At 42.0% G+C, this 15,938-nt stretch overlaps 1 protein-coding gene across 1 annotated transcript in view; it reads right to left on the bottom strand.

Moving 5' to 3' along the window:
- Positions 1 to 3,670: 3,670 nt before the first annotated feature.
- LOC138763182 (ADP-ribosylation factor-like protein 8B-A) overlaps positions 3,671 to 15,938 on the bottom strand; it is a 78,574-nt gene continuing 66,306 nt past the window's right edge. Inside the window, exons 5-7 of the mRNA XM_069936930.1 lie at positions 10,415 to 10,482; positions 8,881 to 8,951; positions 3,671 to 4,453 (exon numbers count right to left, since the gene is read on the bottom strand). Of these exons, the coding sequence (XP_069793031.1) occupies positions 4,404 to 4,453; positions 8,881 to 8,951; positions 10,415 to 10,482 (189 nt within the window). The 3' untranslated portion in view covers positions 3,671 to 4,403. The remainder of the gene's footprint in view (positions 4,454 to 8,880; positions 8,952 to 10,414; positions 10,483 to 15,938) is intronic.

Raw genomic sequence — 15,938 nt, 5'->3', positions numbered from 1 at the left:
ATCGGCAAGATACTGAAGTGGCTGATTAAAAAGGAATCAGTTGTAGGTGTCCAGCGTACAACAAATCTCTCTCTGAAAACCGACAAAAACCTTCCTGAGTGGTAACCGTTTACTTTTCAAGCACCAAAGTCTGGTGAACCTATAAATGTTAAATTCTATGCACAGTATAAGAATTGCCTGCAACCAGTGAACTTGAAGGAATGAGAAGTGAGATTGGACTGTGAATCAAAAAACTTTTCTGAACTTACACACACATTACATACACGTGTGATGAGTACAGCAGCCTCCTTTCCAAATTCCCATCAGTACTCAAACCCCAGTTCACTTTGACCATGCTGAAGCACAGAGTGTGGCACCATATCATCACTCAAGAACCACCCCTACACGCAAAGGCTAGAAGACTACCCCCGGACAAGGTCCACCTGGCCAAAGAGGCACATAGAAGAGCTTGGGATCGTCCTCAGGTCTGACGGCCCCTAGGCCTCACTGGTACACATAGTGCCGAAGGCAGCCGGGGGTTGGCAGCTGTGTAGGGTCGAGAGATGGCTGAATGAAGCCACACCGGACCACTACCTGCTACAACACATCCAAGACTTTTCAGCCAACCTACATGGAGCCTGCATCTTGTCAAAAGTCCACCTGTTACTTGGCTACCATCAAATCCTAGTGCAGCCAAAGGACACCCCCTTTGGCCTGTTATAAAGTTTCTGCAGATGCTTTTCAGGCAAAAAAAAACACAACAGACTTTTTAGCGCCTAATGGATGCAGTGGGCTTGGATTTGGATTTCCTATTCATATACCTGGACGACATCTTGATTGCCAGCAGGAACCATATGTATACAGCTCCACCAGCTGTATACCTTACTGAGCAAGTTTGGTCTCACCTATAACCCAGCCAAATGCCAGTTCAGGTGGGAGACCATGGATTTCCTAAGCCACAGGATCTTAAAGGATGGCGTGACTCTTTTGCCAAACAAGGTAGAAGCCATCCGACAGTACAATATGCCTACCAATTTCAAAGGGCTGCAGAAATTTGTGGGCATGCTAAACTTCTACCACCACTTCCTCCCATCAGCAGCAAGCATCATACGACCACTGTTCACCTGATGTCAGGTTAAAGGAAAGACATCACTTGGAACCCAGAGACCAAAGCAGCTTTTGTCCAAATGAAGGAGGCCCTGGCAAACGCTGCCATGCTAGTACACCCCAGGACTGGTGTTCCAACAGCCCTCACAGTGGATGCATCAAACACAGCAATCAGCAAAGTACTAGAACAACTCTTGGATGGACACTGGAAGCCCTTGGCCTTCTTTTGTAGATATTTAAGACCAACCAAATGGAAATACAGTGCTTACGACAGAGAGCTGTTAGCACTCTACCTGGCGATCTGGCATTTCAGATACTTTCTGGAAGGCAGACCATTTACAGCTTTCACTGACCACAAACCCCTAACCTTTGCATTCACTGGCAAACCCAACGGAAGTCACCGAGGACCCATGTGCTTCTACCAGAGATAGGGTACAGATTCCTGGTCAGCCCAGCAGCAGCACCTTTCATATATATCAGAGTTCACGACAGCAATCCAGCAAGTCTCTGGTAAAGAAAACGTCGTGGTAGACACTCTATCCAGGACCATCATCCAGACATCAGCACAGGGGAATCAACTACTCGGAGCTAGCAAAGGCGCAACGAGGAGACAAGGAAAAACACAGCTACAGGACTGCAGTCTCAGGCCTGCAGCTGCAGGACGTACCCTTAGGTCCAGGTGAGCAGACACTCCTTTGCAATACAGCCAAGGGCCATCCCTGCCCCATCGTCCCAGCAGCCTGGAGATGGTGTGTATTCAACTCCGTGCAGGACTAGCATACCCCTCTATCCGAACCATAGGCCGTATGATATCCAGTCAGTTTGTGTGGCACGGCCTCAAAAAACAAGTCAGTGACTGGGCAAGGACATTCACTCAGTATCAGACAGCCAAAGTCCAGAGGCATACTAAAGCCCCCACAGCATTTCGAACCCACAACCCGCAGATTCGACTACATCCACGTTGACATTGTAGGGCCACTGCCAGTATTACGGAGAGTGTGGTACCTCCTCACCATGGTGGACCGTTTCATGAGATGGCCAGAGACAGTTCCCCTCACAGACACTACCACCGAATTCCGCGCCAGGGCACATTTTAGCATCCCAGCCCACTTCACATTGGACAGAGGGGCCCAGTTCACATCAAACCTGAGGCCTGCTGTAGCCAGCTTGTTGGGGACCCAGCTACACCACACCACAGCCCATCACCCACAATCAAGCAGCCTGGTAGAGCGCTTCCATAGACACTTGAAATCAGCACTTATGGCCAGGCTGAAAGGCCCAGATTGGGTGGGTGAGCTTCCCTGGGTCCTACTCAGGATCCACACAGTGCCCAAAGCTTCTTCAGCTGAACTGGTCGACAGAAACCCCCTGGGAGTCCCCAATGAGTTCCTATCTGCCCCAAGGGAGCAAGAAGCAGACACCATAGCAGCCCTGAGCAAGCTCCATGAAAGGTTGGGTAACCTGGCACCCATCCCAATCTCCCGACACAGACGAACACCGACCTCCGTTCCCAGACAATGAAAGGACTGTAAGTAGGTCTGTTAGAAAGGGCGCACACTGGCAACGATCATATGAAGGGCCATTTATAGTAAAAAACAATGGATCTACATTTGTGTTGGACGTGTGGGGCAAAGAGGAATGTTCATGCTTGACCAATTGAAGCTGACACATGTAGACTTGGAAAAGCCTAAGTGTAAACACCAAAGCATACAGGCAGGCTGTCCAAACAGAAGAAAATGCAGACTTAGGGTTGTTGAGAGCTAAATCGCCTTTTCTGGATGGGGGGTTGTGTGACAAACTGGCTCCGATTGTAATGCATGTGCGGTCAGAGTAGCCTACACCAAGATGGCATAGGGCATCTTCCCCTTCCCCTCAAGGAAAGGGCCCACGCGTGCAAAGTATGAATTGCTGCCAGTCATCAACACAACTTCCGGTTCCCAGGGTGGAAACAGGGAGCATCTTTAAAACGCTCAGTGAGCAAACAATAAAGCAGCGAGCTGTGGAAGGAACCCATCGACTGCCGCTCTTGTTATTTGCTCCATAGTGCGAATGCTACACAGTAAACTTTAAACAATTTTAGTGGCAGAAGCATTAAAATATCAAAAACTGCAGGAATTATGCATGGATTTTCCATCCAGGCAGAATTCTTTTCAGAATTTAAAACCATGTAGACTTACGGTCACAATTTACAGTGGCTCTAATCTTCCATCAAAAGTCCAAGGAGTTCTAATTATGCCAAGAATTTTTTGAACAGGCATGCGATCATGTAAATCCATCATTAATCATCAACTGGAGTGGCCCATAAGATAACTAAACCTTTCATCTATTGCTGTCACATAGTGAAAGCTACACTGATCATTACTAGATATTTTAATCCAGAATATACAAAATTATTTTTCAAGGGAAGAGGAAAGCAAATTCAAGACTGAAAGAAATAAAATAATATTGCCAAACTCAAATTAGAGAAGTGTTATGTAGCAGGCACCTTTGAAACACATGTCCATGTTTTAAAATTTCCTCTCAAACAGATTTTTTTTGCATGTCGCTGAAACATCTGCACAACAAATATAACATGACAATATGCCCTCGTTAACTCCATTTATTTCAACAGAAGTGAGAGGAGAGCACAATTATTCACAAGTCAACTAAATAGAAAAGTAAACTAATTGCACATAATATTTACAATCTTACAGTTGGAAGTTTTGCATGCATATTTGCAGTAAGTTCATGTTGCCCAATAGTACCAAGGCTCTTAATGTTGAAGCAGTGCATTCAATCAGCACACCCAATGTTTAAATTTCAGTTAAAGCCCAAATAAACTTAAGTGAATGCCCCAAACTACCACATACATATGCTACTTGTATGCAAAAGTTCATGTCTTTAATACAGAGAGAGGAAACATTTAAAAAATCCGTGACATTGAAATATCTACAGCACCAACACAAGGGGATGCAATGTGACATGCTACACACCATTTGCAAGAATATTAATGTGAGATCAATAAAAGCGATAAAAAATTTTACTTGTGATACTGTTGACCCCAAACACGAGGCTGAGAAATAAGCATGATTTTCATTGGCTCTTCCTTGTGCTTATATGTCACTGACTTCAACATTTGTCAATCATGATTTTTATATAACAGCATTTATAAAGCAAGTTTGTCTCACAACGAGAACATCTTTTCAGCAGTATGCATCATGAGGGACTTGAAGTATTTCAATATATTCAGAATAGTGTATTTCTGCTCGTTATCCCATCATGAATAGTGAGTGAAGGAAGGACAGTGCTGTCAGCACATGGGTTTTCACCGTAAAATTTCAGCTTCTTCTAGATTTTGAATGCTGAATTAGCCATTGCAGAGTGATATCTAAAAAGATAGAAAAATTCCACTTATTAATTTTTTGGTAAAAATTAGCAAAAAAGATCATGGAGTATTTTGAGCGCAAAGACTGCAACTATTGTGAACAGTCTAAATTTTCATTCAGTCATCAAAAAAGAAATGCACAAGAAAAAGTTTCAGGTTTCAAGTAAACAATAATTGTTACAACCTTGAGTTGACACTTCCATTTATGATGATAACAACTTACAAAAAACACGTTTATTTCAATAGCCGGATAGACTTAGAAGATGCCATGATTTGTTCCTATTTTAAACCACTTGCAAGAGTGAAGAGCTCCAAATCCAAAATGGCCTTGCCAGGATAGAACAGGATGTCACAATGGAGTTAAACTCGAAAGTCCGCAAATGCTATGATGGTAGTTCAATGCACAAATTACTCGAGAAACTCAGGATTTCACACAGCATCTATAGGAAGCAATGGGTAACTAACGTTTTAGGCCCGAGTGCTTTGTAAAGACATGAGCAAAATGTAAGCGTGTGCCTGAATAAAAAGGAAGAGGAAGGGTCAGTGGGTGAAGGACAGACAAACAGGCAAGAGGTCATATCTGGATATGGATGGGAAGGGAGGAGGAAAAAAGTGAGATGTGATGGGGAAGAGGTAGTTTTCTGAATGGGAAGAGTGGGGGGAGGGAAGAAAGAAAGGGGTGGGGAGCTGGCAGAAAGGAGACAGAGGAATAGGGAAAGAGAGAGAGAGAGAGAAAGACGGGGGAGGAGTTTAACAGAAACTGGAGGTCAATGTTAATGCTGTCATGTTGGAGAGTGCCCACACAGAATATTAGGGATTGTTCCTCCAATTCTGAAGTAGCTTCAGTTTGGCTGTGCATGAGGCCATGATAAGAATGTTAAACTGGTATGTGAAATTAAAATCGTTGGCCATTAGGAGATCTGTTATTGAAAGAGACAGACCGAAGGTGCTCACAAAATGCATCCAGTCTCTCCACTGTAGAGGAGGTCATAACGGGATCACTAGATGAAGTTGATAACCCCTGCAGATTCACAAGTGTTGCTAGGAAGGACCATCTGGGGACTCAAATGATGGTGAGGAACAAACTGTGGGCATGTATAGCATTTCTTGTCACAGGGGTAGGTACCAAGGAGGCAATTAGTAGGAAGGGATGAGTGGATGAGGGAGTGGTCCCTACAAGGGTGGGGGGGGGGGGAGAGAAATGTGTCTGGTAATGAGTTAATGGCAGTAGAGTGGAAGCCACATTTATTTGAAGAAATGTCCTGGAATGGAAGAAAGACCTCGTCCTGGAACCACAGGCAATGGAGGCAGAGTGGTTGAGAAAAATGAATAGAATCCCTATAAGGGACAAGGTGTGAAGAGGTGTAGTCAAGGCAACTGTGGGATTTTTTTTTTGCTTTGTAGAAAATATTTCCAGTTTTTCTGCGAGGTGGGGGGGGGGGGGCGGGGGAGGAGAAGAAATGAAAGACAGAGAGACAGAGATGGACCAAGTGAATTTCTGAAAGCTACCAACAAAGTGCAAAAAGTTGACAAGCTCATCATCGGTGCAGGAGGCAGCACCAATTTAGTTGTCAATGTAGCAGAGGAAGAGCTGTGAGCCTTGCTTTTTTGCCACAGATGGACCAACTTTCTCCACTACATGCCAATCTCTACTGCCATTAACTCAGCCCTTATTTGCATCCAACATTATCCTTCACAAATTCTGCCACCGCCAGACAGATCTTCCCCTCTCCCTCTGCTTTCCACAGAGACCACTCCCACCAGGAATCTCCCATCCACTTATCCCTTCCCACTAATCTCCCCCTCAGCACCTACACCTGTCACTGCAAGAAATGTTACATTTGCACCCACCTTCCTCACCACCATTCAAGGAGCCAAACAGTCCTTCCAAGTGAAGCAACATTTGTGAATCTGCAGGGGTCATCTACTGTATCCAGTGTTGCTGTAATGGCCTCCTCTAAATCAGAGACTGGACGCAAACTGAGATATTGTTTCGTTGAGCATCTACGCTGTCTGCTGCAATAACAGGAACCTCCCAGTGGTCAACCAGTTTAATTCTACACACTATTCCAACAAGGACAAGTCTATCCATGGCCTCATGTGCTGCCAAACTGAGGCTACCCACAATTTGGAGGAACAACACCTTATATTCTGCCTGGGCACATTCCATTCAGATGGCATTAACATCAAATTCTCCAGTTTCCATTTAAACCCCTCCCCCCAAGTTTCTTTTGCGATCACCCATCTCCTTTCCTCCAGCTCCCCAAACTTCCCCTCTGCCATTCAGAGCTACCGCCTCTCCCATACATGTCAAGGTATTTTTTCTCTTCTACCCTCACATTCATAACCAGCTATGACCTCTTGCCCATTAGCCTGTACTCCTCCCCCTGCCCCTTCCTCCATCCTGTCCTCCCCCACCTTTTTATTCAGACACCTGCTTACTTTTTACTCATACCTTGATGAAGGGATCAGGCCCAAAATGTTGGTTACCCTTTACTTCCTACAGATGTTGTGTGACCTGCTGACTTTCTCCAGGACTTTTTTGTATTGCACACCTCACAATGTGTATACATATTCAATATAACACTTTCCAATCAATTGCATCACTGAGCCAATAAAATTGACTTCAACTGTTTTTTCAAGCTAGCATAAATCAATACCTGACCTGCTTGCCCAACAATTTATTCCATTCATTGAAGTTGGGAAATCAGGAGAACATGAATCAGTCTTCATCGAGGGATCAGCAGTGGAGAGAGTCAACATCTTCAAATTCATGAGTGTCAATATCTGAGGATCTGTCCTGGAGCTTCCAGGTTGATGCAACCCAAGAAGGCAGCTTACCACCAGCTGTACTTTGTAAAGTGTTTGAGGAGATTCGGTATGTCTCCGAAGTCTCTCAGAAACTTCTACATGTATATAGTAGAGAGCATTCTGGTTGGTTGCATCACTTTCTGGTAAAGAAGTGCCAATGCTCAGGACAAGAAAAAACTCCAGAGGGTTGTTAACTCTGCCTGTGACATCAGACTTCACTGAATCGAGGACATCTACAAGTGGCAGTGTCTTCAGAAAGCAGCCTATATCCTCAAGGACCCCCACCACCCAGGCCATGCCCTCTTCCCTCTACCATCAAGAGCAGGGTACAGGAGCTGAAGACAAGCATTCAGCAGCACCTCTTCCCTTCTGCCATCAGATTCCTGAATGAGCAATGAACCACAGACACTGCCTTACTTTTTTTTTTGCACTATTTTTATTGTTTTTTTTGTTGGTTTATATAAATGTCTGCACTGTGACGCTACCACAAAACAATTAATTTTATGAAATGTTCACGACAATAAATTCTGATTCTGATAACATATTTTCAGGGACCAGTAGTCTTCATTTTTTAAAAAAATAAACAGAACTATCTTTCATTGCAGAGATTAAAGTATAAGTACTGTTCAATGTGTATTTGTCAAATTAAATTTTTAGCTGGAAATTTTAAAATTAAAAAAACGTTAAAGAGGATTTGTTGTCATAAAGCTGGTTTATTCAGTTTAAAATTAAATATTTACAAATGTAACTTCAAATAAGTGCTAGCAAAAGTTGTTCAAAAAGAAAGTATAACTGGATAACACTCCATTCAAAAGCTTGACACACCATAACCTTGCCACATTCTGTATGCCCTACAATTTCAGTCAAGGTGTCTCTGAAGCTATACTTTCACACTGGATTTTGGGCTTCTAAAAGTACAAAACATCTCTGCACAACAAGGAAAAGCACCACTGCAAACATGCTCACATGCTTTTAATATGTTGCACATTCTTCCATACTTTAAAAATATTCTAATTTCCTCTTTAAAAATAATCAAGTACGTAACTAAACTACCAAACAGCTGACATACTTTTATCTTAAATTATATATTCCATTTCCATTACACAGCAGTTTTCACAAAGAAAAAGCTTATCCTGTGGAAATACTTATCGGCATCAAAATTATCAATACTTTTCATATAATTGCATGCCTTTTTTAACAAAATGTAAATAATCACAGAAAAATCATTCCAATCTGCCAAAAACTATCCATACTCTTGTAACTTCCAGAGTTAACTATCCCACAATGCCCTGAGCAGTGTTCCAGAGATACAGAATTGTCCAAATTATTAAATTTATAAACCCCCTTGCTTGAGATTCCTTGGTTCCCACACAATTCCTTAGAAAGCCAGTCTTTAATTTGCTATTTCAGTAGGATCTCTTCCCCATCTCACATTGTTAAATAAAATCCCGCAAATTTGAATGCAACATCATAGATTCCCTGGTTCAAGTAGTGAGTGATTAAGCCCTCAAGCTCCAATTGGCACCATACATTAGTGTTTATTTCAATTTTTAAAAAAAACTTAGGCTCCTATTTAATAACTTTCTTAAATGCAATTATAACAAGGGAAACTTTCTTACCTATGTTATCCTTCTCTTTGCATGAAATTGAATAGCAGCAGATTTCTCGGTCTTGAATAGCAGCCAGATTCCTGTAATTGTGAAATAATTTTTCTCAAAAAACATTGGAATGAGTGAAACAATTTGCAAATTTTTTTAGAATTCACCCTCAATATATTTTAGTTGTGTGCTGCCAAAGATTCACATTACCATTGCTTCCCAAGAAAAATGTTTAAAAAAATTAACATGGATGAGTCATCTTAGTAATGAATAATCAGGCAGTTAAAGTCATTTACAACAGATCAGAAACGGCAAATATTATTACAATGCCAAACATTAACATGATTAGTATTCAATAACATTGATTAAATAATCTTCCACTAGTTCATCATCAAATGCCTTCTTTTTCAAGGAAATTAAAACATAGCTTGTTGATTCGATTTAATTATTCAGAACAGCATCAGAATGGCTTTTGTGTTATGATAAAATTATCACAAGTTTGAAGTAAAAGGAGAAAATATTGATCACGGTGCCAGCAGACACGGCTCTGGTGAACTACATGTCCAGCTTTTTTTAAATTAATATCAATCAACTATTTTAGCAACATAGCCTGATGCTAAACCTTTCAGTTTTCTACAAGTTTAACCAAAATGTTGCTGGCTCAACAGGGGAAGAAAATAAATTGGCCAATCCTACACTTCAGGATAATTTGGTTAGACTATTAAAAGTGATCATTTTGTTTGAAGGACACTTACACCAACATTATTTCAAGACATGGGTCAAGGATGCCATGCTCAGTTTAAAAGGTCAAAATTAGTATTTGCAACAACAAAACATCGCTTCATAAAAGATGCATTTGGAGTTCAAGTGAAGCACAACAAATGAAATCCTCCAGCCATGAAGCAGGAAATAATTTCAAATCAAATACTGTTCTACTAGATGTAAAGAAAATTTCAAAATGCTAAAACTAAGAGTTCTAGTTCTCAGATTTGCTCAAAATTAACTGGACACAAGGTAACAACATATTTCAAACCCTTCTGGTTTTTTTTTCCTGAACCCTCATGATTGAAATTGGCCATACAACAACATTCACGTGGTGGTTGGGGGGGGGGGGGGGGGGAGAAATAAAATGAAAAATATTTGGAAGCTTCTCGAGAAGTGATCAGCTACAGTTTAAAATGTGTCCTTCTACCCTATTCTTTAAAGGCTTCTGTCATTTATTAATGATCTTAATGAAAGTGGCTTAACAACAATATTTGGTTTCGATATCCTTGGAGGCATTTTTAATGAGATCTAAAAAAAATTATATTCAGGTTTCATTCCCCAGCACCATAATTCAACCCATTACTATTCTGTGAGATGACTCTCTTGTCCAGTGTCTAGTCTTTCATGTTTATTGATTTTGTGTATTTTTTGATTTTAATTGATGTACAGCATTTTGGAACAACATTCTATTCTGTTTAAAATGTGCTATATAAATGGCATATTCAATTCAACCACAACTTTAAAATTCTGGAAAAAATTAGGAGTGCTGTTACACAGAACAGTGACTTACATTTTTTCAATGAGCTGTTTTTCATCCAAAGCATTTTCTAGATCTCTCTTATTTCCGAGAACTAGGACCTGCAAATATAAAATTAACAGCTAGTAAACTATTATGGCTAAAAGACATGCTCATCTGTTGTTTATGAAATGAGTGCCTTTAATTAGGGGGAATTGAATTTCTTACTTCTATAGTTATTGCAATGTACTAATTACATTGGCAACTTTCATACTGATACTGTATTAAACATGAGATTGTTTTCACCTCTGAAGCTGATCTGGCACCAGAACTGAACAAATTAATGGATTCCCCCCCATATACAAGAAGAAAATTACTCCAATGGTCCACAAGGACAATTTAAAAGTCCAAATGCTGCATAGAAATTCAAACTCATGCACAAGTGTAAACACCACCTGTACTGAGGGTTTTCCCCAGCTAACTGCAAGTAGACCTTCAACCACTAACATTGGTTACCACTGTAAGATCTGGTTTCAGTATTTTGTTTTTAAACAAGATATCACATGATTTAGAAACAAAAGATGTAGACTATCAACTCTGAAAATGTTATTTTGTTACTTTGGCAGCTTTACCTTGGAAAATGGTGCACTTTGTCTAAATCCAGAAATCAGATCAGCACCACCTGTACCACAAAATACTGTCAGATCAACCAAAGCATTTCCCACACCAACTTGTGTTTGTGGGTTCAGATTTAAGTGTAGGTGCCTGCAGTGAAACAGTTTAACTACATGTTAGAAATTGTAACGGCACCCGTACAAATCATTGCACAGGTGGAGCAGTACCAGATGAGCATCCACTCTCCATTTCAGAAGATTCCATCTGATATTCCTGGAATAACACACCGCCTAAATCAATAGAACGAGGGAATTGCTCAAATCCCAAGTCTCAAATATTTTAACCTCAGAACCCCTTTGTTTGACAAGAGTTACACAAGTTACAAAAGTTAAATACAAAAGTTGCCATTCCAGCAAAAACCTTCCATTCCTCACTGAATATAAGAACAAAAGATTAACATTGGCCGCTTTCAGATGTTCCGATGAAGATTACCCAACTGCAGGCGCGGCTAGCAGAGTTCAGCTGGCACGTTTAGGTGGCCACAGAATGAATGGGTGGCTTTCTGGCACCTAAACGTGCCAGCTGACTGCTCACCATCTAGCAGCTGAAGCCGGCTACTCCGGACAGTGGCAAGTCCCACCCACGCGGACCTCACGTCATAGCAGCGCGTCAAGGCATGCCTGACAAACAACTCAGGCATGACTTAACTCCTGCTGCCAGGGGGTGTGGCAAGATGGCGTAGAGTCTAGACGTGTAATCTCGACCTCTCTGGCCAGACTTTTAAGAACCCGTTTTTAACTCTTTGTTTTCAGGTTTAAATTTTTTTAAAACTTAGTTTAAAGTATCAAGGAACTGTTATGGCTATTAATGGTAAAAAGATTAAACCTCAAGTGCAGAAGAAACTACATTTTCGGAGTGTTGAAGATTTAGGGCCTAAACAGCCTGCTACAACTTCAGGTTTACTTTCTTTCAAGCCTAAACCACAGAGATTGCCTGTGGGAGCTGAAAAAATGACTACTACTCACCAGAAGGACATCGCTGGAATGACCCGTTCTCAGGAGGAAGGTGCATGTGCCCCCGAAGTGGATCCCAATCCTGGCAGTCTGCCGACTTTAACGGAGGGGGCACGCAAGAAGACGACTCCATTGCTTGAACCCCAGGAAATATTCCAATCTGAGTATTTTGATCTTCTTTGTGAGTTTTTGAAGCAACAATGGGTTGCAGGGGGAGAACAGCGTCGGCCCTCTGAGGAAGTCGGGGTGCCGTCGCTGGGAGTCCAGACCCGCAGTAAAACTGTTAAACTGCCTGTTGTCGAGATGCAGCAGGAGCAACAGTTACCTGGTTCTGCCACTACGCAAGAAAAAGCAGGGCTGAGCTTTTCTGAATTACAATGTGAACAGCTAAGCCTCATCATTCAGCCTATGCTGAATGAAATGTCTCAGAGGCTCAGTTTGGAACTGGATACAATTAAAATACGTGTGGAAGCATCTTGAAGATTTTAAAAAATTTCAGGCTGCTTTTTTGAAATGTCAACAACAAGTGGCTTCTAATACAGAAAAAGTGTTGGAGGTGGAAAAATCCATTAAAGAATTGCGAGAATGTGAGAGGGAGTTAGAGAGGAAAGTAGATTATTTGGAGAATCAAAGTAGAAGGAATAATGTGAAGATTGTTGGTTTGCCAGAAGGTATGGAAGAACAAGATCGTTTTTGTTTTTTTACAGAATGGATCCCACAAATATTGGGGCAAGAATTTTTCTCTGGAGGTCTAGTATTGGAAAGAGCTCATAGAGCCTTAAGAAGAAGACCTTTGTCTGGTCAACCACCGAGACCCGTGATAATTCGATGTTTGAATTATTTGGACAGAGAAACGATACTTCGTCTAGCAGTGCAAGATGCGAGACAACGACAAGCCCCGTTAATGATTCAGAATAGTAGAGTTTTTTTCTATCCTGATTTGAGTCAAGAGGTTATTCAGCGTCGGCGTCGATTTAATCCAGTTAAAGAAGTTTTGTGGCGTAAAGGTTACAAGTCTACTTTTTGGTATCCAGCAGTGTTGAAGGTGTTTTGTGGAGACTTTCAATCTCGGTTTTTTGAGAATGAGCGTGAAGTAATGAGTTTTGCTGATTCGTTGCCAGATGTAAGAGGACAAAAACGTAGCCCACCATTGTCTCCTAAAGAAAAATCTGGTTGTTCTGGAAATGGAAGAAACGGCAGAAATGGGAGAAATGGGAATGGAAAGAGTCCATTTCTTTGAAATGGGGTCACCGAGTCTGGAATCTCTTGGATGAATAGAAGAATTTTTTTATTTTTACTTTCTTCTTATGTCATTATGATATCTTGTTGTTATTCTTTGTTCGGCTGGGGAGGGAGAAATTTGCTCGATGTTCTACTAGTCATCAGCCACTGGTGGGTGATCCACACCCAAGTTTGGTTTAGGGATTACTACCTTTTGGTAGTTTTTTTTGAGGGGGGGGTTTCTTTTCCCTTTTATCTTTTTTTTAATTTTCATTTTATTTAAACTTTAATTTGTGGTTTCTTTTTCTCCTATTCAAGGGCTTATTTACATTGATCTGAGTCTTTATATATTGATATTATTAGTTTTTAGTAATATTAGTGGATATTTCAAAGTTGAAGTTTGCTACTTTTAATGTTCGGGGTTTAAACAGTCCGATTAAGCGTAAGCGTATTTTTATCAAGTTCGATCTTTGGTAAAACATGTGTTCGGTAGAGATATGATTTTACCTGAAATGATTAAATTTGAGACTTTTCTTATGTGGGTACCAGAGAAGGGTTATATTTTAGTTATGTATCAAATATTACAGGATGGTATGGATAAAAAGGGTTGGGATAAATCTAAAGGTAAATGGGAAGTCGATATTGGTTTTATTTTTTCCAAGGATGATTGGTCAGATATTTGTTATGATAGTGTAACTCGACTGATAAATGCACATTATGCAATGATTAATTATAATTTTTTACATCAATTATATTTAACACCTGAAAAATTGAAAAAATATGGTCTTTAAGAATCAGATTTGTGTTTTAGATGTGGTAACGCTGTTGGAATTTTTTTTCATGCAGTTTGGTACTAGATAAATTTCAATTTGCTTTTGTGTATTTAGCGCTATCTGTTGCGAAAAAATGTATTGCTAGTACGTGGAAAGATACGAATATGATTAATATTAATAGATGGCATAATGAGATGAAATATTGCTTAATAATGGAAAAAATTACATATGTTTCACGGATAACTATAGCTTTTTTTTATTAATAGGTGCTTGTTATATTCAGAATATTTACATTTTGATTTGTATTGACTAGATTTTAATATGTATGCTTTACTTTTCTTTATTTTTTTTTCCTCTTTTCTTTATGGCTCTCCTTAGGAGAGTTGGCTGAAAGGGGGGGGGGGTTATTTCCCTTTTTTTTCTTTTTTTTATGTATATAAAATATAACGTTCATGCTTTGTTTACTTATTATCTGTATTTTGAACGAATAAATAAAGTTAAAAAAAAATTCCTGCTGCCATGCTCACCCGTCTGACTCCTGCTGCCGCTCTCCCCCCGCTCACCCAACTCCTGCTGCCATTCTCCCTCCCGCCCCGCGACCGCCCGACTCCCGCTGCCACTCTCCCACCCCCCCGCCTGACTCCCACTGCCATTTTACCCCCCCCTCGCCCGCCCGACTTCCGCTGCCGGTCTCCCTCCTCCCCTCGCCCGCCCAACTCCCGCTGCCACTCACCCCCCAGCACGACTCCCACAGCCGCTCTCCCCCTCGCCCGCCCGACTTCAGCTGCCGCAATCTCTCCCCTCGCCCGGCTAACTCCCACTGCCGCTCTCCCCCCCTCGCCCACCCGACTCCCGCTGCCGGTCCTCCCCCCCAATCTTCCGCCGCTGGTCTCCCTCCCCCCCGCCCACCCGACTCCCGCTGCCACTTGACGCCCACCCGACTCCCGCTGCCACTTGACCCCCGCCCAACTCCCGCTGCCACTCGCCCCCCCGCCCGACTCCCGCAGCCGCTCTCCCTCTCGCCCGCCCGACTTCTGCTGCCGCGATCTCCCCCCCTCACCCGCCTGACTCCCACTGCCGCTCTCCCCCCTTGCCCGCCTGACTCCCGCTGCCGCGCTCTCCCCCCCTCACCCGCCCGACTCCTGCAACCAGCAGGCGCTCCCCAAGCTCTGGCTTCCTTATGTAGTACTGTGTACATACAGAGTTGGCCTAGGCGCATTCACCACTAACATTGCATCATTGACCGTGTTTTGATTAAAATCTGTACCGCAACAGACTGGAGAGAAACCCAGATTGACATTAAATTCCTGCTGCAGTGGACTGTAAAACCAACCCGGGGAATGTGCTGCAACAAAACAGCAAAATGCTTGGTTCTAATGGAGAGAGAAAAAAAAGTGCTTTAGTCTGATTATTCTACAATTGTATCAAAATGGACAATTGTATCAATTGTATCAAAACTCACAAAAAAATGTTTATCAAATTATTTAAAATTATTAAATGCCCGAACTCCAGTTTGTAAAGGTCAGATCCACCCTTTAAGCACATTCTTTAATAGTCATATACACTCACCAAATAGATAACCGGCAAAGATCTGCGGTAATAGGGGACTTTCACTCATCCCTCCCTTCAATTATCCATTCCCAATCCAATTAAAGATTTTTTTGGCTCAAAAGTTTCTTATGTTCCTCTTCATGTCGGTACAGAATGGGGAAGGAGCAGAAAAGCAGAGAGCCTACGTCGGGCTGCCGAGAGCTGGTTCATCAGCGCATCCTGCAGCTGTGAGCTGCCGACACCCGCAGCCGGCACGCGCTCCCCAGCTCAGAACGGGCGGATATAAGGGACAGGGTGCGAGGCAGCGTGCGGCCAGGCTGCCCGAGACAGCCAAGCACAGAAATTGCCTGCAACTAGACCTACTGACAAGAGAGTGTCTCTGCTGCTTAATGACAATGATATTTT

Source organism: Narcine bancroftii, chromosome 5 (genome assembly GCF_036971445.1).
Source record: "Narcine bancroftii isolate sNarBan1 chromosome 5, sNarBan1.hap1, whole genome shotgun sequence".
Classification (NCBI taxonomy): Eukaryota; Metazoa; Chordata; class Chondrichthyes; order Torpediniformes; family Narcinidae; genus Narcine; species Narcine bancroftii.
This window is presented reverse-complemented; position numbering and strand designations above follow the sequence as displayed.